Genomic DNA, 24399 nt, shown 5'->3' on the forward strand with positions numbered 1-24399 from the left:
TCATTGGCCACACCACAAGTTTCTCACATAGTAGGTCAGATGATAGCATGCTTCAAAGTCACACTGAGACATTACAGCCTATTAACCTGTTAGTTGGAAACTACAATTGTCTGAATGAACAGTTGGAAGAAACCTTGTATGGCCACTCTAGGTAGCTAAGGTCTTGGCCACTAGAGCTATGACAATGAATAGATATTTCCTCATGACCAGTCCATGGAGTGTACTTATCCTGTGTAATGAATGTAAATATGCTAGCTACCTGTTCACCAGAATCTAGCTCTTCTGCCTACAGGATACACTAGTGCATTAGCTATTGATATGGCTGATAGGCCCTAGGTCTCCCTACAGGATGCATGTTGAAAGCATTGGTAACAGTTCCCTGTAGGAGTATACTGTACAATAGTTTGTGCTGCACACACATACAGTCCCCACTACATCATAGTTCAAGAGATGTAGTTACTGTGGTATAGTGTTGCTAGGCAACTCATCCAGATAATGGACAGGCTGTAGTCACAATGTCAACTGACTTAATCAGTGTTTGCATTATTCAACTGCCCTACTAATTGTGCCACATGGAAAAACATCTCCAGCAGTATTATTCATCTGGCCCCAGTGCTCTTCCATCAATAAAAAACAAATTATATTGTCATCACTTGAATAGCAACCAAACCCAACAAAATAGCCATGCAATGTTGGCTATGTTTCACTTTGAGACAATTAAAGAAAAATAGAATTGTTTTTTTAAATATTTAAAATTCATGTATATGTGTTATATGTACAAACGGACAAACAAATAATTACATTTTTGACTTGCTAAGCAAGAGATACACAAAAGTCCTGTCACAGGCTTTTGAAAAATGGATTAAAAAATATTATATAATACAAAGTCTTTTATCTTTGCACTAGTCTTTTGAACATTATTAAAAGTGAGATTCCCACAAGTGGAATGAACAATCTAAAGAAGATCAAGACACACAATATAAAGTGAATGCCAACTATCTTCCCATGAGACTTACTGGTAGATTTGAAAGAATACTTTGGTCAGCAGTGGCTAACACCTAAATAAATATCAGAAACCACTATAACAACAAGAATGCAATACTGTAGACTACCTTGAGGTACAAGGTTGAACATAGACAGACATTGTGACTACAACTCACTGTAGCTAGATATGGAATCATTGTCTTGTTGTAGTAAGTGTGCCTGAGATGAAGTGGGAGAGACTTGAGGACTAGGTCACCCAGTCAAGGATTAAACAGTTGACTTCATAAAGCTATTGTCAATTAATTAACTATCTACATCACACTTTCTTCCCTTCAGGGAATAATATCACTTATTGTGGTTAATGTGTGTGTGTACATTCCAGCCTTAAGGGGTACACTCTAGTGGTTAGTACACCTAATACAATAGCACTGTTGCATTTAAAGGATACACATCATTGCCACCATTTCTTCTCCAAAGTCTTTTTGACAAATTCTGAAGCCTCTTTTTGGCACCTAAAACAGAAAGTAAACATATAACTAGCACAGAGCTTTCCTTCCCATCTGAAAACTAACTTTTCCTGGTAGGTTGATTTCTTGTGATGGTTGGTAGCATGGAATGGTCATCCAATGCTTCTTTTGAATCAACAGTAGCATTGGGGGGTGGAGAGGTGTTTTGCTGCCTCTGTATGGACATTGTTTGCGTACGACGACTTTTGGAGTGTGGAACACGTTGTGTAGCTACCCCTGTAGACCCATCAAAGCATGGTACCAATGACATCACAGCTGTTTGGAGGACAGACAGGTAGACATAGTTATTAGTCAACTTTAAATCAGATTACATCACAAATGATTGTCTCCCAAAACTTCTAAGGTTCTCCCCAAAAATTATTGCCCTCATGTGCAACCTAACACAATTTTGACTAGAGACTTATTGTATTGTATGTAGACAAGGCACTGACTTACGGTCACTGTGTCTGTGTGGCTTTGTCCCATTGTGCTGTTCTCCACTACCTGTGCAAACAACACAGTATAGCTATATCACTAGCAGGTACTGACCACTTACCATTTCTTTCCAAGTATTCTATAATTCTTTGCTTTCTTTTTAGTTGCTGTATTAGTTCTCTGTTCTGCAAATATAATGCCATTTTTTCATCGTCTGTTCTTAACGCTACGTCACTACTATCACTAGTACTGCTCGATTGTGAGTCACTTAGTTTGAGACGTTCAAAGTCTTCTGTTAATGTGCCGTTTACCACACCATGATCACTCTTACACATCGTATCCGACGAAAGTTCTGTTTGTGTCGAAGCGTCTGCGTACGTGTGAGATGCATGGTATGAAGGAGGTGGTTGCTGCTGTTCTTTAGTATAGATCACTTCATAGTAGCCTGGTAATATATCACTGTCCAGTTCTTTCTTCTCCTGTCTTTGCTGCTCGCAACACATTGAAATTAATTTCTCAACTGTTGGATCAACAGCTCCCCCGTTAGCTCTCAACACTGCTTCTATCACCATCGGCGGTAGGTCGGGGAACATTGCTTGAAAATCTTTCATGGCCGAGACCAAACTTATCTTTGGCAACCTTGAGTGCTTGCATGATCCGCCCGTGTAATGAGGCGGACCGCTTACCGGCCGCTCACTTACTAAAGACATCCTTACCTAACTACCTAAATGTAAAATTGTGACCCAAGTCAACAGTATGGTCCAATTTATTAAGAGTTTTTGCGCTAAATAACATACCACCAGTACTAGACGGGTGTTCATTACCATGACGCCGGCCAAATTATCTGTTCAGCTGATTAAATACGATGACGTTACCACGACTGCTAGACGACAGGATGGCGAATCCCGCAATCTCAAAGTATACGAGCCGCAGACTTAAGTCTCTGGAATTTAATTAAACAGTGATGAGATGTCCGGAAATGCACTAACCTAGTTATTTGTCATCAGTCCAGTCATAGATTATACTACATACATATAATTATCTATGGTCCAGTGTACAATGTATCCTGTACTCTGGTCTTCGTCCTCAGTCAAAAAAAGTCAGAAATTTGCAATTGGTCAAATGGCTAGCTAAGTACAGTTTGCAAAGCCGACGATTGATACTTCTAAAACAACGTGAACATAATTTTACTAGAATTCAGTCAAGTGGATCAAGGGTTATTTTTTCAAGTTTGACCACTTTGGAAGATCAGAGTACCAGCTTTGCCTAACTAGACTGGTGTGCATCATGTGAGATTGTGGGCTTAACTGTGACTACGATGTTGCAGCCAGTGCTGAAAAAGTTGTCAATGCATCAATTATCATATTAACCCAGGCAGTTTGTCTAAAGGATATAATTATTATGCAACCAAACAGGATGTCACACAACTACACGGCATATTGACGTTGTTTATAGCTAGCTACATATTATTGTTACATATCATGCATTTCATGGGAAGAGGTGTGTTTAGGGCAACAATATCCTCTAATAGAGGCTAGACCAGTACCTATTGACTCAATTGTGAGGTGCATGTCATCAACATATCAAATAATCAAATTAATACAAGATCTGTTGCCACCAGTTCCTGTTTACATAGCTCAAGTCAATACAATCAGTTTCAATAAAGACACCATAATTGGCACTACTAATTGAAAGAAGTGCTATTCTCAAGTGGCAGAGTGGCACTCACTCTAATGTAACTTGTTTGGCTGACAAATTTCTTTGGCATTGTCTGTTTTGATGATCTCACAATCACAAGCCATTTAGCAGCTAACAAATAAAGATACTTGGCTGTACCATCACACTTTGAATGACAGAAAATTTAATGAAGATTTGAGCCTAAATCAGGCAAAAGGAACCATTGAAATAGCTAACGTCCCAAGAAAAGTCTTCCGTTTTATGGATGGGCTTTGAAAAGTTATAGCATGAAAGCTAGCTAATTGTATAGCCGTATACAGCAACAACAACTAGTAGCATATGTAAGTGATATAAGAGGTAATATTTCCTTATGAGAGTACACTTCCAGCCCTCTGGCTCTGTGATTTGACTTATCATGACATGAAGTATATTGTATGACAAGACAGCTAGTCATGTACTCATGTATACAGTTTAGTTACACGTTAACATTAAAATGGTTCCCACATTGGCACAGCCAGTAGAATCACTACCTATGACTACAAGCAACACACATAACAGTGTCTGGCTCTGCAGCCATGTTGAAATTCAAGTATGGTAATGATTACCTCAGCTGGGCTACCTGGCACTGGTTGTCAATGATGCAAGGTAAACACTATTTTCAAATCAATAGTAAATTAATTACTAATTAATTATTGACCTAATAAATAATAACTTTTTTTACCACCACTACTATCATGGCAGGACCATCAGTGTTACTTTCTATCAAATGTTTTCACAGTATGATAGCAGCTGCCGTCCTTTGTATAATTGCAAAACTGACTGGCCAGTGATCACCATACAGTTACCAGATCTGCTATACATTGAGAGGGCTGCGGTTTTCTCCCTTTCAAGTAAACCTTATTGATGACACAGTTGTACAACAAAGGAAGCACATGCCTTGCTAGTCTGTGGATTCTGTACTACTGTGCTAGCTGCCATATTCATCCATCAACTATAGGCAACTCATAATATAATTCATTCATTTTAAATAAAGTGTACACCATTGGTGCTATGCCCATTGTGACGTACACCAGCACCAACTTACCAAGTTGTTAGCTAGTCAAATAATGTTATTTCAAGAAAGTGTATGATCTTCTTGTGTTGCTGCAGGCTCAATTAAGCATGCAGCGTGACTCCTTTGAAATGCGTCAACTGTTGAACATGCTCAAAACTCTTCTCCAAACATGACTCATGTCTAAGCAACACGTGTACACAACGAAAACAATAACAGTGAATTTTGATTGGGAGGAACAAAATGGACTAGTTGCCTTATTTGGTTTGTCTGATCATTATCAGTGCACATGCACAATGCCACACACATATCAATTCATACACCATGCACCTGCTATTTTGGAAATGTCCATAGTGGAGGGTAATCATGTATGCCCAAAAAAAATGGGAGTACGTACCCCTACAAGTGTATTTCCAGAGGGTACAGATTATGTTGCGTTCCAACTATGTGTAAACAGTACGCAATTTTTGTTAACAACTCAGTAGGCATACATCATTTCCATTTAAAATTAACTAAAATCGTATCATATCTGGCTGGCCAATGTTATACACCTAACAGCAATTAAAAAATACATCCTATCACAAGGTCATGTTTTAAATTGATGGTATAAATTTTGTAACATCATACTTCATTGAGTATATGATCCCACATTATGGCTGGCTGGAAGCCTGACTTATGGCTCACAAAGAATGTACACTTGTGTGGTTTGATAGTAGCATATCCTTACCTTCGTAAGCACTTGTTTACAACAAGGCCTTAGCTGGGCTGATAAATTAGTCCAGCTGATGAAACCCTACTAAACAGGAGAATTCTCTCATTGACTGTACTTCAATGTGTGCACACATTCAGCTAATGATTTAAGCTATTGCACATTTTCATGCATACCGAATAGTCTATTGGACTCTGTTGCTATTGTTCCCTACACAAATTCAATGGCACCAGATTGGCTGGTGACAGTGTTATCATAGCAGCGATGTTACAATCAGAGACACAGGGGGTTAATGTACTGTACTACCGTGTCATATCTCTTAGCAAACAAGCCAAACATTGTGTGATCATAGATAACTTCATTCCAACATTATTAGCTGTTAACATGAATTGTACGTAATTACCATACATGTAATTACGCACTTCTCGGACTTGATTAAATAACTAAATACATGTGATTAAAAGTCCACTGGTAAATATAAACATCTTTAGGCCTTTATAAGGCTTTCTGGTATATAGGCTCTGCCTTTACCAAGTACTTCAATCATAATAAAACAAGCATTTTGATAAGAATTAAGTGATTAGTAGTTCGTGTACATATAAGTGTACATATAAGTACACTGACGTGTGGTGGCTGTAGTAGGTGCTATATTTCAATACATGGTTAAGAACTGGGATGGTTTGGTAAATCCAATAAGAGTTAAAACACATACACACAAAGGACCAGAAAGCACACAGTTGGTTGTAACAACTCTCTTAATCCAATTAATAGTGAAATCAAGCCACTTATGAATATCATCAAATATGAATACATTCTTCCTTGTAGTGTGGCCTCCACATGCTCACTCTTGTCGAATAGCCATATATGAGGATACCCCCTTATCCATAGGAGGAAGGTATCATCCACCTGGATCGCAGGCATGTGAAGTGTGATACAGTATAGCTGCTATCAAGTTACTCGACTTCCATTGGTGTCTACACTGAGTGAGTATTCCAACAAGTATTTCACATATGTAGTTACTAATGTGTCTCCCTAAATACTGAAATGTTTATAGCCTTTTCGTTCTAAGGAGATCAACTATATCACTAATCCTTATGAAGGTGCCATGCAAAAGTAATATCTAGTCTGTAAGACAATTTACTGATGACATATCAAATTAACTTTAGTTATGCAATGGACTTCAGTCCAAGAAACACGTCTATATATGATATTTGAGCCCAGCCTTTAACTAGCTGCTGTAGTTACTGTTACTACAAATAGATTTACTTACAAAAACCAATTGAAAACATAATCCTAAAATTTGAAATCTGTTTGGCATCTATTCACTTGTCGACAGTACAGACGCATTCCTGGTACTTCTTGTAGTCCTCTTCTGTCAACAAGTTCTTCACATCGTCTTTGGCTCCCACCTTTCGGTAGTAGTGTACAGGAGGCCTGGCATTGCCAGTGTTGTAAGACTGCAAGTATTCACGAGTGTGTTGTCGATTGTTGGACAGTTCCATCTTTCCACTCAAGAATGATCGCTTGACAAATTCCGGATAGGGGATCACATCTTGTTGTTTGTATATAGCATCCTCGATCTGTTGCCTCATCCAGTCGAACAACACAAGCCTGCCATGATACCTGCCAAAGGATAGACAGCTGGGCTACAACAGCTAATCACAACTAGGTGTAGCATATCACCTAATTGTATAAATCCTATTAATTGCATGCCAATGTATTACATCTAGTATTGCATATTAGATTATAAAATACAGTATTAAGTTTTTGCATCAGTACAAATACTGCTTAGCACACTACGGCTTTGGTACACACTCTGCTCCTCCTTTCCGCGACTACCTTGGGCCATAATCAATTTAGATCACAGTTTTACTAGGCTGCTCTTTGTTAGTGACATACATAATAAAATTCTGCCAGTACCTGGCAGATGACTATCACTAAAGTTATTTCAGTGCAAGTGGACTCAAGCATGTTGATCTAATACAACAATTAGTGGAATGGGACATATTGGAATACCCAGTCAATGTGACTGATAAAACAAAGCCATCCTGGTACTGGCTGTAGCCATATAGTTAATGATTCTAGACTAGTGTGCATGTGTAGTGTGTGCTTACAGTGTACACATGTGCGTATGTGTGTAGGCCATATTGTGCATACGTAGGCATATACGTACATGGATTATGTTGTATGCACACAGTATTCCATATACACAGCACACATTTATGGAAACAGGCAGAGAATTACATACATGAATGATACACCAACTAATGAAAATACACATATGACATTATATGTAACACACACGCACGCATGCACACTTACAACATACACATGCAACTTATTTACACCACAACATATTTTAAAGGGTTACATTTCATGAGTCCACCAGACCAGTTGATGTGTTTGGATTACAGTGTACACCACAACAAACAATTTGCTTTGAAAATTAAATAAAATAAACTGGAGATTAAAACATGATACATCACCAGACGACACAACCTAAATGGAGACACCAATGAGCTCATTTCACAAGCATGTAATGGCTGATGGCTGTCACTATCTCCAGATGCAGTAATATCTGTCTGCAGAGGAGGTCCGACACGAACTAAGCGCTATTGAAAAGAATTCGCAGTAATTGCCTTCTTCAAATGGTAAATTCACGGAAAATCAATCCGTAGACAAGATTTGGTGAACTGCAAAGCTACTTATACACAATGGTAAATTCACAGAAAATCAATCCGTAGACAAGATTTGGTGAACTGCAAAGCTACTTATACACTTGTGCAGTTGATTTACACTGGTTTTCTCTTCCCAACTTGCTGCTTGGCTTTATTTCGTACGGTTAGTTATTCATCACGTGGCGGTTCCTATGTATATCAAAACTGAACCACTGGGGTTGAATGGGCTTGATTGCACGGTTGAATTAAGCATAAGAAAAGAGTTCGATCGGCACGTATTTTTCATTGATAACCCCACGAAAAAGCTTCCCTGTACAAAACGTATGTGCTCACGTGTACGTGTCGCACCTCCTCTGATCTGTCTGTATCTACTAGTACCCCCTAACCAATTAATGGTACACTTGGCTGCCATTTTGAGCTGCTTCATCCGGTTATACCGATGATACAATAGGACATCTTGACATGCCTAATAGAACACTTGTCCTATTTTGGAAATCGTGATTTTAGGCATTTCTCTATGCAATCTTCTCAGACATAAAAACTCTTTGGCAATAAAAGGCAGAGAATCTCCCTAAGTCACAATGGTAAAATCTTGTCAATTGGTTACTAGTAGTGGCTGTGATAATAGCGAGGAGATAGCATGAATGGCTGGCATTATGAATATGCAAAAGTGTAGCAGTGCTTGAATGGCATCTCAATTCTATAATTCTATACAATGTGTAACAGCACTTACATGAAACCACAAATGGTTTTGCATATTTCAAGCTAGATGCACTTTTGGTCAGTTTGCTTTATCACCATGTCTAGTTTGTTGGAACATGCACGTATGCACACGCTACACACACATGCACGCTACACACACACACATGCATGCTACACACACACGCACGTTACACACACACACACACACATGTTACACACACACACGCACGTTACACACACACGCACGTTACACACACACGCACGTTACACACACACGCACGTTACACACACACACACACACGCACGTTACACACACACGCACGTTACACACACACACGCACGTTACACACACACACGCACGTTACACACACACACACACGCACGTTACACACACACGCACGTTACACACACACGCACGTTACACACACACACACATGCACGCACGTCACACACACACGCACGTTACACACACGCACATTACACACACACGCATGCACGTTACACACACACACATGTTACACACACATGCACACACGTTACACACACACACATGTTACACACACATACACACACGTTACACACACATGCACGCATGTTACACACACGCGCACATTACACACACGCGCACGCACGCACGTTACACACACGCGCACACACGCACATTACACACACGCGCACGCACGTTACACACACGCGCACGCACGTTACACACGCACGCATGTTACACACGTACGCACGTTACACACGCACGCACATTACACACGCATGCACATTACACACACACGCATGCACGTTACACACACACGCATGCACGTTACACACACACACGCACACATGTTACACACACACACGCACACATGTTACACACACACGCACGTTACACACACACACACGCAACACGCACACACACGCACGTTACACACACACACAACACGCACGTTACACACGCACGCACACATGAAAGCTACACACAGATAACACACAAGATAAAATGCACAGGATCCGGTTATACACATGGCTAACTTCTACACAATGTCTCTCATTTATGGTCACTACATGTTCAAATCAAATTTAAAAGGTAGAAAACACCTCACAATAATAATGGGTATTTTTCTACGTTTCCTTGTAGTTTCATATTCCTTTTCCCTCTCACCCACTTGTTGGTAGATTCCAGGGTGGCTGCAGCATGTACTGAATAGTTATAACAATTAATACCATGCTAAATGCAGACCACCGATATCGCTTCAGGAATACTTGTGAAACAAACTCCAGTGTTCTCCACATTATTGGTGAGACACACTGGCAGTGGAACATGTGTTGTGAGCATGTCAAATTTACAGTGAGGGTATTACTTCACAAGGAACCCTTAGCAGTTAGTGGGCTAACAATCCCACTATACCTGAAAATAGTTTGTGTTGGATTGGTTAGGTTAGGTAAATTATAAACAGCCTTCAATAAAACACAAACATATGTTTCATCAATTGCCTTGTGGCTACAACACAGTCACACAGTTACCCAAACCAGTGGGTCAATAATATCTAAAACACGAGAATACTTTACAACCAGTAAAAACACTTGTTCTGGAGTACCAGTAAGGGAAAAAATGAGATGAGAAGAGTTCTACTGTAGAATACCGTATAGCATTATCTTTCAAGGGAGAAATATGTCGAGGAGAGAAATTTTCACTTCTTTGTGATCTTTTATGCATTTTGATAGAGCTGCATGAATGCCATTTTGATTGAGCTACAAATTTTAAGGAAGAAAATTTTTTTTGCTGACTGGAGTCAGAAAAGAGAATTTTTTTTACCCTCAGAAAAAAAACCGACTTTACGACATCAGCACAGACAAATTAAAATCAAACATACTGTACAGTATACTGAAGTACATATATAGCATAGAGGGTTAGAGCATGTACAATGTAGTGGGTTAGGATCCTTGGTGATAAAACCCTGTCCATTTAGCAGGTAACAAATTTAGCACATTCACTTAATATAGGACAGCAGTAGGCAGATAAGTATATCCACTGAGTGTCTATGTCAAACCTGATACATTACTAACAAGGTCAAGCAGTGATGAATAATAGCATTAAACAGTTGGTGACAACCAGCCAACAAGACCCGACTGGCGGTAAGCATAGTTGACTAAACAGTTTCAGAGATGACAAACTATCAACAATGGCACCTTGCTATAAATGTAATGTCGTCATGGTGGCATTATTTCCTAAGTTATCAAGTTATTGACAGTTTCAGTGACTTGAGTACTGCCGCTGAAGAGTTTCACTTCCATTATGCAAGTCTGGAGATAAACTACATATGTACTGCCTATATATGGAGTGAATATATTGCATCTGTAGCAGAGGAGAAGTCATGAAACGCACATTTCCCTCTATTAGCAAAAGTTGCAGCAAGGCATGACTTGTTGACAGTTCATTATTTGATTATTTGTCTCTTTCACTTTTGAAATGTCTAATTCTTGTTTCTGAGCATGTGCTATAATAATCTTGAAACCAACACAGTTGTTTCAAAGGTCCGGTGCTTTATTCACAACACTGTCATTACAACACTGTCATTAGAACTGTTAGTCCAAATACGGTAAGGAAAGACATAACAACTGGTTTTGAAAGTTCATGCAGTGTGTGTGTGTGTGTGTGTGTGTGTGTGTGTGTTTAGTGTATGCGTGCATGTGTGTATGTACTGTAGCACATGGACGTGTGTGTACCGCATGCGTTCATACATGTGTGTGTAGTACATGTGTAGGCATGTATGTGTGTGACAAGGGTACCCTTGTCATCTTACATACAGAATTGTATTTTGCAGATGATGCTGTAATCGTAGCACCTACGAAGGACAGCAATGTGTTAAGGCCACTGTAGGGTGGTGTGAGCTTATGGACTGAATCCCTAAATCAAGTTTCTGGGTGCTGGGAAAGGTGTGACTCAAGTGATTTGGACCCTATTCAATTGGCAATGGCTTTATCGAAGCTGTGTCATCCTTTTGTTGCCTAGGCTGTGGTGGAGAGCCACGGTGATGTGAATATATACTGTACTGAGTTAACTGCTGGAGCGTTCCGTGCTGCAGCATTGTTTGGGGCTTGCATAGATCTGTCTTTTGTGACAGTTCTTGACTAAGAGTATAGCATACTAACAGGCATTCTTCTTTATGCAGTGGAGATGTGGCCTACATCAAGCGCAATCCAGTGTGTGTGTGTGTGTGTGTGTGTGCGCGTGCGTGTGTGCGTAAGAGAGACAGCAGGTATATCTAAATGTAAAAAAGCCATTTTGCATGTAGCCACTATAGCTTAGCATTCAGAAATCACTTTACCGGTTTAAAAAGTCCTTTTAAAATGCATCAAATAAGACGATTTAGCATTCACAAGAGTAGCAAATATTATAAAGGCATTTCAATACACCACAGAAAGATTTGTGCCCACTGCTACCTGGACCATATCAATTGAGTTGGCTGCCCAGTACAATAAATACATAAATATTAAATCAGCTCACAGTAAAAACTTTTTAATTACATCTTGGCAGTGTTTTTCATGTGTAAATAACGTAGCAACAAGAACAACAAAAATATCAACAGGTGCAAATCTTACCAATGCCCAAACACCATGAGAAACACATCACCTTTCAAGCTGTAGACTACATTCTGGATAAGTGGTATGTTGGGTGATTATAAAACAATTATTAGCTTTTATTATAATTTTTCAAACCTAATTTTATTGAGGTAACACAGTCTATACCCCAAGTCTGTCTGTACACAAGTAAATAGTGCCTACATGCCCCACACATGTGTGGCTTCCATTTATACTCCCTTTTTGGTGATGCATTTTATAGTCACCTTTCCAACAACAATATTACTAAATTATGGACTACACAAATTGTGCTTTAAAAATAATTTTACCAACAACTGAAGTTTATACTGTTTTACAAAAAAAAAAGTTTCTCCATACATACATATGCTTCTGACTGGACAAATGAATCGTCAAAGTTAAATTACTTATCAATTAAGAAAATTACAGCTGGCTAACGCTCACAATGACCCAATTATATGTGATACACCTGATGCAAGCCTAATCTTACAATGAATGAAACAACAAACAATTAAATAACGTTCTATTCTGTTTTAGCAGCATTTACACAGTTACGGTGGTGATAATCAGATGTAATAAGACATTTCATTGTTGTACATTCCTAATTCCCAACTCCCCCCACCTTAACAATTTGAAATCCATCAACTTTGCAGCTGCTCACAATTTGTTTCTCATGCTCATGGACACATTAGGATGACAGTATGCATGGTTGAGATTGCATGGCACTTAATACCATATTTGGTACTTCTGCACTCATCACTGTCTATTGGGTAAACAACCCCACACTACTATAGCTCTCCTACAAATATTGTATAATAGCATTCTCATATGTGGCTCTAAAGTGGCTCTAAAGACCAAACTTCCCCCCATTTGAATGTCTTACCATATATGGTATGGATAAATTATCAGTGTTTATTCACTGTATAGATGTGGAGGTATGATTTGCTTTGGGTATGTAATCCTCTGAAGTCCCCCACAAATGGCCACATTAAAATTACCACCGAATAAATTGTTTATATCAAAATCGATTTTATTCTAGTAGACAAGTTGGTTACAGAAATAATAATGTATGCTTTGATCTGATGATTATGAAGCTATTAGAGGCACAGCTCACCAGTATGCATTGCATTTTAGACAATTCCTCATACCGATATTATGAGCTCTTGGGGCTAGCTTGAGAAAGCTGCATAAGTCTGTGAGAGAACTTAGACATGATAAAATGTTTAAGTTATGATTTTCCATGATAACACAAACAGGCCGCAGAGTTTTCCTATGAGAGATTGATCGTCCATTCACAATTAATACAGGCTATGCAAACAGCTATATTGCAACACAAAAGCCCAGCTTCATAATCCAATGTCTTCATTTAATGTTTGTTCATACAATGATAAAAGCAGCTTTCCGTCAAACAGTAGAACTTGATCTACTGGAATATCCCATAGTATGACATACATGACTTACTGCCCAGTATGTTAGCCCTGTATTAATGGTGCTCACAATCTTACTCAAAATTGAATTTTTCATCATTATATGCTCACCTGTTCTGCCAGTGCAGTGTATAACAGCTCATGGTAAATATTTACACATCACGAAGATGTTTACAGCCATTGTGAAGCCAAAGATATTTAGTCGTGTACTGCATATGAGTAAACATACACACCCCTGCATTTCTTAAAGGAGATTGAAATGTAAATGTTTAGGTATTCAAGAAACAGTGTATTCACTCAACCATGCGGTCAGACTTTTAACCAAGCCCAGGGACGGTCTGCGATCAATTGTAGGCACACACCTGGTTTACTAAAATTGTTATTTTACGTGTACCTAATACTATCAACCCATACACACCCATGTGAGCCAATCCATTTAATGGTAAAAGCAGCCAGCACACATGAGAACTAGACACTAAACAAAGCCTGCATTAAACTTCAGCATAGGTAAGCTTGGTTTACCTAGCTTAGAATCTTATGATGCCTAGAATCTACTAATCTTAATACGCACCACTAAATTTTCTGGGGGACCATACGGCCCACAATAAATTGCGCTACATAAGCTTCACTGTACACTAAACTACTTAGTTACCATACCTCTAAGTAATCGCTATAGACTAAGAACCTCAACTAGGTTGTTTTTGTTTATGTATATAAAACCACTCAGTAACTCCAAGACATCAAAACCACAAAAATACAGTAAAAACAGCTTAAACTAGTAGACAAAAAATTGGAATTTTCAACTAGAGTAGGGACCATAGCACATCAATAAAAAGTACTGAAACAAGCTGGAGTAGTGCATGATATTAAATCACAGTAAAACAATAAGAAGTGTTATTCCCTACTGTGCTCAAGATACCATAATGGAAATGCACAGTAGGGATATAACACTTCTTATTGTTTTACTGTGATTCAATATTGTGCATTACTCCAGCTTGTTTCAGTACTTTTTATCGATGTGTTGTGGTCCCTACTCTAGCACAGTAGGGATATAACACTTCTTATTGTTTTACTGTGATTCAATATTGTGCACTACTCCAGCTTGTTTCAGTACTTTTTATCGATGTGTTATGGTCCCTACTCTAGCACAGTAGGGATATAACACTTCTTATTGTTTTACTGTGATTCAATATCGTGCACTACTCCAGCTTGTTTCAGTGCTTTTTATCGATGTGTTATGGTCCTTACTCTAGTTGAAAATTCCTTGTGTATTTGTTTCTTTTTTGTAAAATAAAATTATTATGACCACGCATGCCACATCAAAAGAAAGAAATGGCGCCGCTCACCCCAGCTGCCAATTATCATCTGAAAAGTAAAGTATCCATTATGTTTCGTTGTCAGCTATGTTCAACCTGTTACCAGGCTTGGGGTCAAATACTTCGTTAAATACAAATACTCTGAAAGTATGAAATACAAAATACAAATACTTTTATCCAGGATGTATTTCAATTACAAATACAAATACTTTTAAAATCATTTACATACTTATAAAATACTTCTGTACTTTGATCTGAACTACACGTTACGTAACCACTCAATAGTACACACATGTTTCAATATTGTTCTAACAAAATTTCAAGTGTATGGTAAAAGCAGCTGGCCACTCATAATAGCTTAGTAACTAGCTACTTAACTTATAATTATTGAATACATATCTTATAAACATATATTCCTCAAATTGTTTTGTCAGTTAAATGGGCAAAAGACTTTACCTGCTTTGCTAAACAGCCTTTCTACGGGTGCTGAGGATGCAGGCATGCAGAGAAATCTACAAGCCATTTTGGCTAAAGGTGGAAATTTTGTTTGATTTACTTTCCAAAACACAAGTGGGTCTTCTTCTTGCGGTATGCAGGGTTAGAGTAAGTACTCTTCAACAATTCCTTGGAAGTATTAGCAGTTGCAGAGTCAGACTCATTTATTAAATGACTGGAAAAGGCTTTTATTATTTTTGGCTGGAAGTTCAGATTCTTCCTCTATTTGTTCAGAAATTCAGGAGCAAAGTATTTGAAGTATTTTCAAAAAGTATTTTAAGTTTTTACACAAAGTATTTAAGTACAATACAAATACATGTTTCAAAACTTCAAAATACAAATATTCAAAAATAGTATTTAAATACAGCTAAATACAAATACTCATGTATTTGACCCCAAGTCTGCCCGTCACACAGCATTACGAATCAAGAACTGTTTGAAAAGTACCTCACTGTGAAAAATACGAACGGTTTCCGTTATGAAGGGAAGTCATGCATCACGCGCTACCGCTAAATCGACACTTTTTGCTGTAAGCAAAGATAAATGGGACACAAAGTAGGACACTGGTAAGTCCATGAAGAATGCATTGTACATACTGCGGTATGCCAAAAGGCACATGTCTGGCTGAAGCGACGTCAAACAGTGAAAAAATCAAGCCCATAGCCTTAGCCGTTAGCGAGTTACACTTGTCTAAAGCCATCAGCCTGTCAGTCAGTAGAAAATTCTGTTTAATAAATTTTTGTAAAAAATTCCTGTAACAACTTGGTGAAAGCGTTTCGGGTTGATCTAAAGGCTTGTATTGGGCTTAGTTTTACCTAACCAATACTGCTTCATCGCTGTCAGGGAAAAGTGAGGTTGGTTTTTGGGTGATGTTTTTTCATGGGCCACGCCTACACCTATGTGGTCCCTACTAGTCACTAGTCCCTACTATACAGTACGATAGATAAGTAGTCAGTTACAAAGAAAGTTGCTACAGGTAACAGCGAAAACATGGTGCGGCCTTAAAAAGCCTGGGTGAAAAAAGTTGTGAAATCAAAAGTGGCGGCCAAGAAATGGCTGCAATGATGTTAATGCTAATAAATTTTAACAATGCACACAGCCATTATTAAAATTTTTTAGCACTAACATCATTGCAGCCATTTCTTGGCCGCCACTTTTGACTTCACAACTTTCTTCATCCAGGCTTTTTAAGGCAGCACCATTTTTTCACAGCTTGGCTGTTTTTGTGTGTGGATTTAACTTCTTCTTGAACTTTATAAGGCCCCAAAACCAGCCTATGGCTGACTTTGAGGTTTGTTTTTACTCACATTTCTTCTTCTCTATGCAGATACAATGATGATTATTGAAGACAGACTTATAATGAAGGGATCACTGGAAAAAGAGGACATGTGCATTTCAGATTTTTCAGTTTCTAAAAATCAGAATGGCTTGTTTTAGCCATTTGAATAATGTTGTCACTAAGTAAACAACAGAATTTAAAAATCCATGGCAGCCTCAAATTAATTTTTACCAAATATTACAGTAATTCAATTATATCGTTTAATGCCTACCATGTGGTCACCTAAATTTTCAAATGGCACTTGTCAACTTTTACCTCTGACCCCTTCAAATGTATTTCATTGCATGATTTAATTCAATATTTGATAATATTATTGTAATACTCTAATAGAGTGCACATTTTTTGAGGACTTCTAATAGAACATACATAGAATGTCCTAGAACAATCTAGTACTTCTATCCAAACGTTTGATTTAAACTAGAAATTTCATTTATAAAGCAGAAATTAAGTGAGGTCATCAGCCAAGGTAGCAGTGGTTCAGGATGCAGGTGTTAGGTATGGAGGTCCGAACTCTGATAAGGTTTTTTTTGCACACCTTTTTACTCCGTGGTGACTGCTCTATTAGAGTATCTCGATTCCACGATTTTACACTTGTTTGGTTTTTGCTTTATAACTTTGTCTCTGTAACTCTACTGCTATTCAAACTATCAAAAGGCACTGCTACGATGATCAGCCTATCTATACACCAATTTTCAAGTTATTCCTATACTCGGTTTACCCAGTAGCCGTGACAGAAGTTTGATATTTGTGAATAAACGCTCATAACTCCTTCAGATACACAGCAAACTTGGTACGTGAATCCACCGTTACACACTGTTTATTTGAGCAAAAGATCGAGGCAATTGAGTTACATGTTTGCGTTTTATAGCAATTTTTGCAAAGTGTGCAAAAATAAATCGAAGCTCATGTAGTCCTCGTATGGCATAAGAAGAAAAAAACGAAGAAATTAAAACAAAAATTTGAATACCCATATCTCGCAAATGGCTGTTGCGAATTTAATCAAATTCGCTGTGTGGCCTACCCTACCTGGAGGACAGCTATAATGCAAAAATGGTGTGATTTGGAGAAGGGGCCATGGAGCTATGCACGCATGAAAAAGCTGTTTTCTTTCTTCCTGTCATGGTGTGGTGCGCCAGCTTTCTTGGCTGCACGACACACGGTAGTGTCTTGATAATCCATATGACTATTCTAAACAGTCGCCTTACCGAGTGATTGTTTCTTCAGCTGGTTTTTTTCAAGAATTATCGCAAATCTCGTATCACACATGTGTGAATCACGCCACACTTCTGAAAAACAGCCGACCGTCATCCTTGGTATCTATAACAATCCAGTGGACTTCAAAATGTGACTATCAACTCAAGTATTCATGAAACTTGTGTTTTTTGATAAGAAAAATTTTGCGGTATTATGTAACAATACCAGCAATGGTTGTAGCTGTGAAAGGGATTTATATAATTGCTAATTAAAGATTAATTGCTTACAAGTGCTGTTCAGCATCACATCTTGATCGTCACAATAGGATGACTGCTCTATTAGAAATTAACTGTTACCATATTTTTTCGTTGCTAACTCAGGAATAGTTGTATTGACAAAAAATGATGGTGTATCTATCACACCTCATTTCATTAGGCACACTCCACATTATCAGCTTGCACCATTAAGATCACCTGCGCCACTGTCAATCAAGCTACAGTTGTGAGGGCTATGAACCTTATCATAACCAGTTAACTGGTACCTGATAATAACCGTCAGGTCACCCAGTTAAGGATCACAGCACTAACGTCTACTCATATAAGCTCAAGCACTGCGATTAGCTTTTTGCTGCCACACTATTATTTGTTGTCAAAAATTTCACTCTAAATAATTTTCTTCAGCAATCAAGGTAAAGACAAATTACTACCGACATTGAAATTATTTGCGATCTACAGTACCAAGAGTGCACTGGATGGTACATGACAGTGTCGTGATGAAGGTGCTGATTGGTCAAGATGTAATGGAAAAAAGTATTTAATGTCGACAACGTCTTTCTTTTCATTGATGCCACCATTTCGCTGTGAACCACTCTAATAGAACACACTAAATGTAGTCATATGGAACACTGTCCAAGTATAATAAGAACTTGTTTTCATGGTTATCATTACTTATCTAGTGTCAATTTAATCCTCTGTATATACTTACAGGAATTCCTACCTGAATTTGCTAAATAAGTTAAAGCACTGTTGCAAGTGCTGGTACTCAAAAGAAGATGAAATATTTTGCCTAATGTTATACTTGTCCCTGCCACTTCTAACACCAGAGGACACGACCAAAGATTTCATCATATCTATGCAAGGACCAATCAGTACAGTAATTTATTCTTCCCTAGATCAATTAGACTGTGGAATTCACTCCCACCTGACCTAATCCAACAACAATCATTACAAATTTTTAAGTACCAACTGAAATTATCGTTACTTTCCCCTACCAATCAGTAATCCCATAATCAATCATATTGTAAAACATTTTGTATGCATGTTTCACATGTGCGTTAATCCTCAAACTGAGGCTGCACATTTTTGGAAAATAAATAAATAATAAATAAAACTTGTTTCTCACCAGCTACATTCCTCCATGCTCAGCTATTCTCTTAACAGTGTTCTTTTTTTAAAAGTTTTGACCAGTTGTACAACCTCTTCACAGTACTTTTCCAGTTTAAGCATTTCCCCCAAGGAAATTTTTGAAAAAGGATCACTTTGAGATTGAATCTGAGACCATTTTCAGCTACTTTTCACTGAACTTTATGCACATGCATTTTACAGAGAATTAAAATTGTGTTTATTAGTAATACATGTACAAAATTTGTATTGCTGCATACATATTTTACAAAAAAACTATGAATCAATGTACTGTACAGCCAGTTTGTAGACTTAGCTGGGCTAAATGCTTTGTTATAAGTGGTGTTGAGTCAACACAGATTGAATTATAACTATCCAACTAGCTATTTCTCTTGTGAATTGCAATAGATCAAAACTTACTCTCGAACCTGCCGTGTGCAGAACACTTTTATCACCTGCCTTTCATTCCACTCTCTCCAGCCAGTGCAATTCTCTACACATTCTAACCGCGAAATGGCCATCTTATACTTAATACCACTTTGCAAGTATTACTTTCTTTTCTTCTGCTGGACAGCGCCACTAGTCAGTGTAGTGATCGCTTCTTCACTGAACATCGACTGTAACCCAAAATCGATAATTGGGGTAAACACAGGGTGCAGTGCTCTAGCTTACACATGCGCATTGAGTCGATGCTTCGACTTCACGCAGCGATTAAATAGCTTCGGTAAGGAAAGGTAACGATACAATAATAATAATAACTATAATAATACATGTTATAAAGACTAAGAATTGCAGTTTTGAAAAATTTGATCGGCACAAATGGCCGACCAATGGCTATGTTGATCAGTCAACAGCATCACTTGGTCGGAAAATGGCCGATGGTCGACTGTTATATTGTACTCTGATTATATAAAAAATATATATATACTCTAATAGAACGTTCATGCATTCTCAGCGAACACTCAACACTTTAATAGAACAAATTAGCTGGTATTTGTGTTATCAAACATTGCAGGTATGAGTTGCCTTTGATGATGACTATGCCAGCAAGTGAGGGGCTTATATGTGGTGTTGACAGAATGAGAATGGTAAGATTAACATGGTACAATTGTGACAGACCATGTTGCACTAGCTAGTATGTGACGTACACGCAGTGCATGATACACATACACAACTTTAACTGGTTTCTAAAAATCAAACATTAAATAAATTTTGACATAGCTACTTGGTTTTGCAAAATTTTCCATAACTCAGTGAGTGATACAATGTGGAACAGGAAAACATCTTATAGAAACTGATGCTACTTTTGAATGCAATATTAATTGGCAACTACTGCTACATATAATAGCCAAAGTACTCCCTACAGTAATGAATGATTCGATATATTTATGGTATTGGTTCAAATCAACTGAAGCTACACAGGTTCACCTAACAATACAAAGTATAGGACTTCTGTAGGAGTGCTTGTCTATTAGGTTAATCACCATAAACCAAACCAAGCATTCACTATAGATCATGCTTGGTACTGGAAGAAAGATGGCGTTACAGTATATACTGACACAAAGATGCAAATTATCAACTTTCACCCAAAGACAATCAATTCAAGGCCCATAATCAGACAAGTAAGACACAATGAAATTAGTTACAATAACTACTTCGATACAGATGTAACAGAACTTGAAATGTACATGTCAAATGTATTATTGTGTGAAACTGAAACAAACCTTGCAATGGCAGGACGACAGACTTCCTGTAGGACATTGATCTGCTCCAGATTAGCGCCCTTCACTGCTGCAACTAAGCCAACCAGAGTGATAGCTCCTTGTGTACGAGAACATGATGGTCCAATACGTTCACTAGCATGAGGATCACCTGCAGACACAACAGTATGAAAACAACTCACCACACAACTCTTAACAAGCCCTACCAGTTAAGCCAGCTGGATCATAGGTCCTTGTTCCTGGCAAGAATATTGTGTACTCTTTTCCTGTGGAGTGGGTGATTTTCACTATCCCTGCAAAATTGATTCCCCACTTATCCACTGTCTTTTCTTCTAGCTCCAATCTCACAGAGGGGCCACCTGGCATAGACAGGTTAAGCGATGCTTCTGATACCAATGAACTATTTTCCTTTTCGTTGTAAGCCACTCCAGTCTCGGTAAAGGAAAACAACAGTTTTCCGGATACATCGTCAAGTTTATACAAGTTTCTAACTGCGTCACTTTGAAATTTGAACGTTTCCCTAAGGTCATCACCAGGTTGACCGTCTTCCAGAGCGAAGTTATTCTCGAAGCATGCCGGTATAAGAACCGCCATAGTTTCGTATCCGGCCGAGAATTCTAATTAATACGCATCACAACATGAAACGCGGGGTCTATAGTTAGCTCAGTAGAGTTTTCGTCTTCTGTGATTTCAGCCAAATCACAAAAATGCAGAGACTATCTCGAACGCGGTGCGCAAAACCAGATAACAGGCCCGAAAACACATGATTTTGTTACTGTGTGAGTATAGATTATATATTCCCTATAATCTATGTGAAGTGTCAACGCACAAATGGTCCGGGCATATAAGGTCCGGGCGGACCATTTATGCTGTCACAAATGGTCCAGCCGGACCACTTGTGCTTACATAACTGGTCCCCCCGGACCACCCATGCCAGTGCATGAATGGTCCGGGCTGAACATAAACGGTCCGCCTCCAGTTTGCCATGCATGCAATCGCTAATTGCTGGCGCGAATTTAGCAGTGTAAATTATAGCTATCTGAAGCATCATGGTTGTTGCTACAGATAGCCAATTAAAACAAAGGTAGCTATTAAAATAAAGTTGACTCAAAAATACTCTGACATGCGTAATTATATAAAATATTAGGTGTAGCTATGGCCTCAGCCCACTTGGTGAAGTAGTCAATAACTGTCAATATGTAGTGATTTCCTGTTGGAGATTTGTATGCTATTGGGCCAACAAAATCTACTCCCAGATGATACCAGGGAGACTTGACTGGAACAGGATTCAATGCAGGAGCAATAGTTTCCAATTTTCTATTCACATGCTGACAGATATCACATCATTGTACAATTTCTTTGGCATCTTTGGATACTCCTTTCCACAAAAATCTCTCAGTGATTCTTGTCAGTGTCTTTCGATATCCAAGATGGCCAGAAGTCTTATCTTCATGACAAGCACGTACAATTCTCAGCTGTTCCTTTCTGTCTCTGATGTATCTGAGTTCATGCACCTCATTTTTGCCCTTTTTCTTTTTGCTAAACATTATTTTCTCCATCAGCTGTGTGAAAGTTTGTTGCTTTCCTTCTTATAACGCGCTTCTGGTTTTGAGTAATACCTTCATGATACTGCTTCTTTGTAAGGTAGAGATATACATCTTCTAACTGACAAGTCAGTCTCACTTTCATCTGTGACATCTCCGCAGTGGTTATCCTCTTCATCCGCAGAAGCCATGATCACTTTAAGCACTAGCTATAAGTTCTGAAACAGGATCACAAACTCAGTAGCTGTATTGCCAGCTGGCTACGTAATTCACACACGCCAATTTCAATAACTAAGCGAGCGAGTCTTGCAAAATATACTAATCAACTAGCCAGCTGCACATACGTAGTTAACTGAGCACTGGCGCCGGTTTAAAGACTTTATAGCGGCATACTGAGAGATTTTTGAGAGATTTTTGTGAAGACATCACTTCAAAGAGATGCGGCTAAAACCAACATTTATAGCTAGCTAACATAATTAGCTATTATATACGGTATATGACTAGCTATTCACGAGGAGGGATCACTCTGGCTTAGCTATTTTGAAATTTGTAAACCGGACCATTTTTGTCGTCATAGTTGGTCCGGCCGGACCGTTTATGTCGAACATATTTGGTCCGGCCGGACCGTTTATGCACCCGGACCAAATATTTTGTTACAGGAGACATCCCATCGCTGGCCATACTGATCAGGTCTTTTGGCTTAGGGTGTACACATTCTTTTTAGGTAGACTAGTGCTTTAGACCCTATTTCCTCGCGGGTGCATGGCGCTTATCATTTAGATTTCAGTCTGATTATAGAACTGATGATAACTATCAGTCACGGCTCTCAGCCGGTGAACTAGCTACTGAGCCGGTGTCTGGCACAGGGCAGTACTAAGCTATAGGCCTAGGGGCTTATGGCTCACGGTAATCAGCACAGCCGTTCTTTCTTAGAGCATACACACTGAGTTATAAGTATATGTACAAATCAGCAAGACAAACACATCATGTGGCCGTGCCGGAGTCAGTCAGTACGTGTCACGCCAGTACCGCACTGGCTGACTAGCCACACGAAAGCAACCTACGTAGCTATAGCTCCAAAGGGTGCAGCACATGTTGCTGTCAGACCTTCAGTGCTGGCTACTGTAAAGCTTTAATAATATAATCTGCCCGGACCAGACAAACAAAACTGATCAGTATATCGTACAGCTACATGCACAGCAAAAAGTCAAAAACAGTGGTCTGCATGGAGATGAATGTCATCGGGCAATTCATTCCACCATCTAGTCTGGCGTCGCCCGCCCCTTCGCAAAAAGTAAGGGTCTGGAGAAATACAAATACCTAATCATTTCAAAAGGAATTCAATTAGACAGCGCACGTAATGCTTGTTACGTCAGATAATTGCACTTCAATTCGAACAAAAGCATTGTGTTGCCAAGGCGATTTCTGTATGAACGTCATTGGCATGCACTAATTGGCTAGCGCCGAATCTGGGCGCTAGAAATGATTTAGTATCTGTATTTCACCAGACCCTTACTTTATGCGAAGGGGCGGGCGGCGCCAGACTATCCACCATCGTGAAATAGCATACATTCAGTTGCACAAGTAACTTACCATATAGCTAGCTATGTGCTTATGCCTGCTGAGTGTG

General features: G+C 38.8%; 2 protein-coding genes across 2 annotated transcripts; both read right to left on the minus strand.

Moving 5' to 3' along the window:
* Window positions 1–717: 717 nt before the first annotated feature.
* On the minus strand, window positions 718–2772 carry LOC136243706 (CUE domain-containing protein 1-like). Its single transcript, XM_066035254.1, has 7 exons — window positions 2047–2772; window positions 1947–1994; window positions 1557–1766; window positions 1433–1496; window positions 1161–1231; window positions 1017–1058; window positions 718–955 (listed from the first exon to the last, which is right to left on the minus strand). Exons 1-6 carry the CDS (start codon window positions 2633–2635, stop codon window positions 1042–1044), a joined length of 999 nt encoding a protein of 332 aa, XP_065891326.1. The 5' UTR covers window positions 2636–2772; the 3' UTR covers window positions 718–955; window positions 1017–1041.
* A 3714-nt stretch (window positions 2773–6486) lies between these two features.
* Window positions 6487–21877, minus strand: LOC136243707 (uncharacterized). The gene is made up of 3 exons (XM_066035255.1): window positions 21432–21877; window positions 21229–21376; window positions 6487–6985 (listed from the first exon to the last, which is right to left on the minus strand). The coding sequence occupies exons 1-3, from the start codon at window positions 21817–21819 to the stop codon at window positions 6685–6687; spliced, it is 837 nt and encodes a 278-aa protein (XP_065891327.1). The 5' UTR covers window positions 21820–21877; the 3' UTR covers window positions 6487–6684.
* Window positions 21878–24399: the final 2522 nt, after the last annotated feature.

Source organism: Dysidea avara, chromosome 13 (genome assembly GCF_963678975.1).
Source record: "Dysidea avara chromosome 13, odDysAvar1.4, whole genome shotgun sequence".
In the NCBI taxonomy this organism is placed as follows: domain Eukaryota; kingdom Metazoa; phylum Porifera; class Demospongiae; order Dictyoceratida; family Dysideidae; genus Dysidea; species Dysidea avara.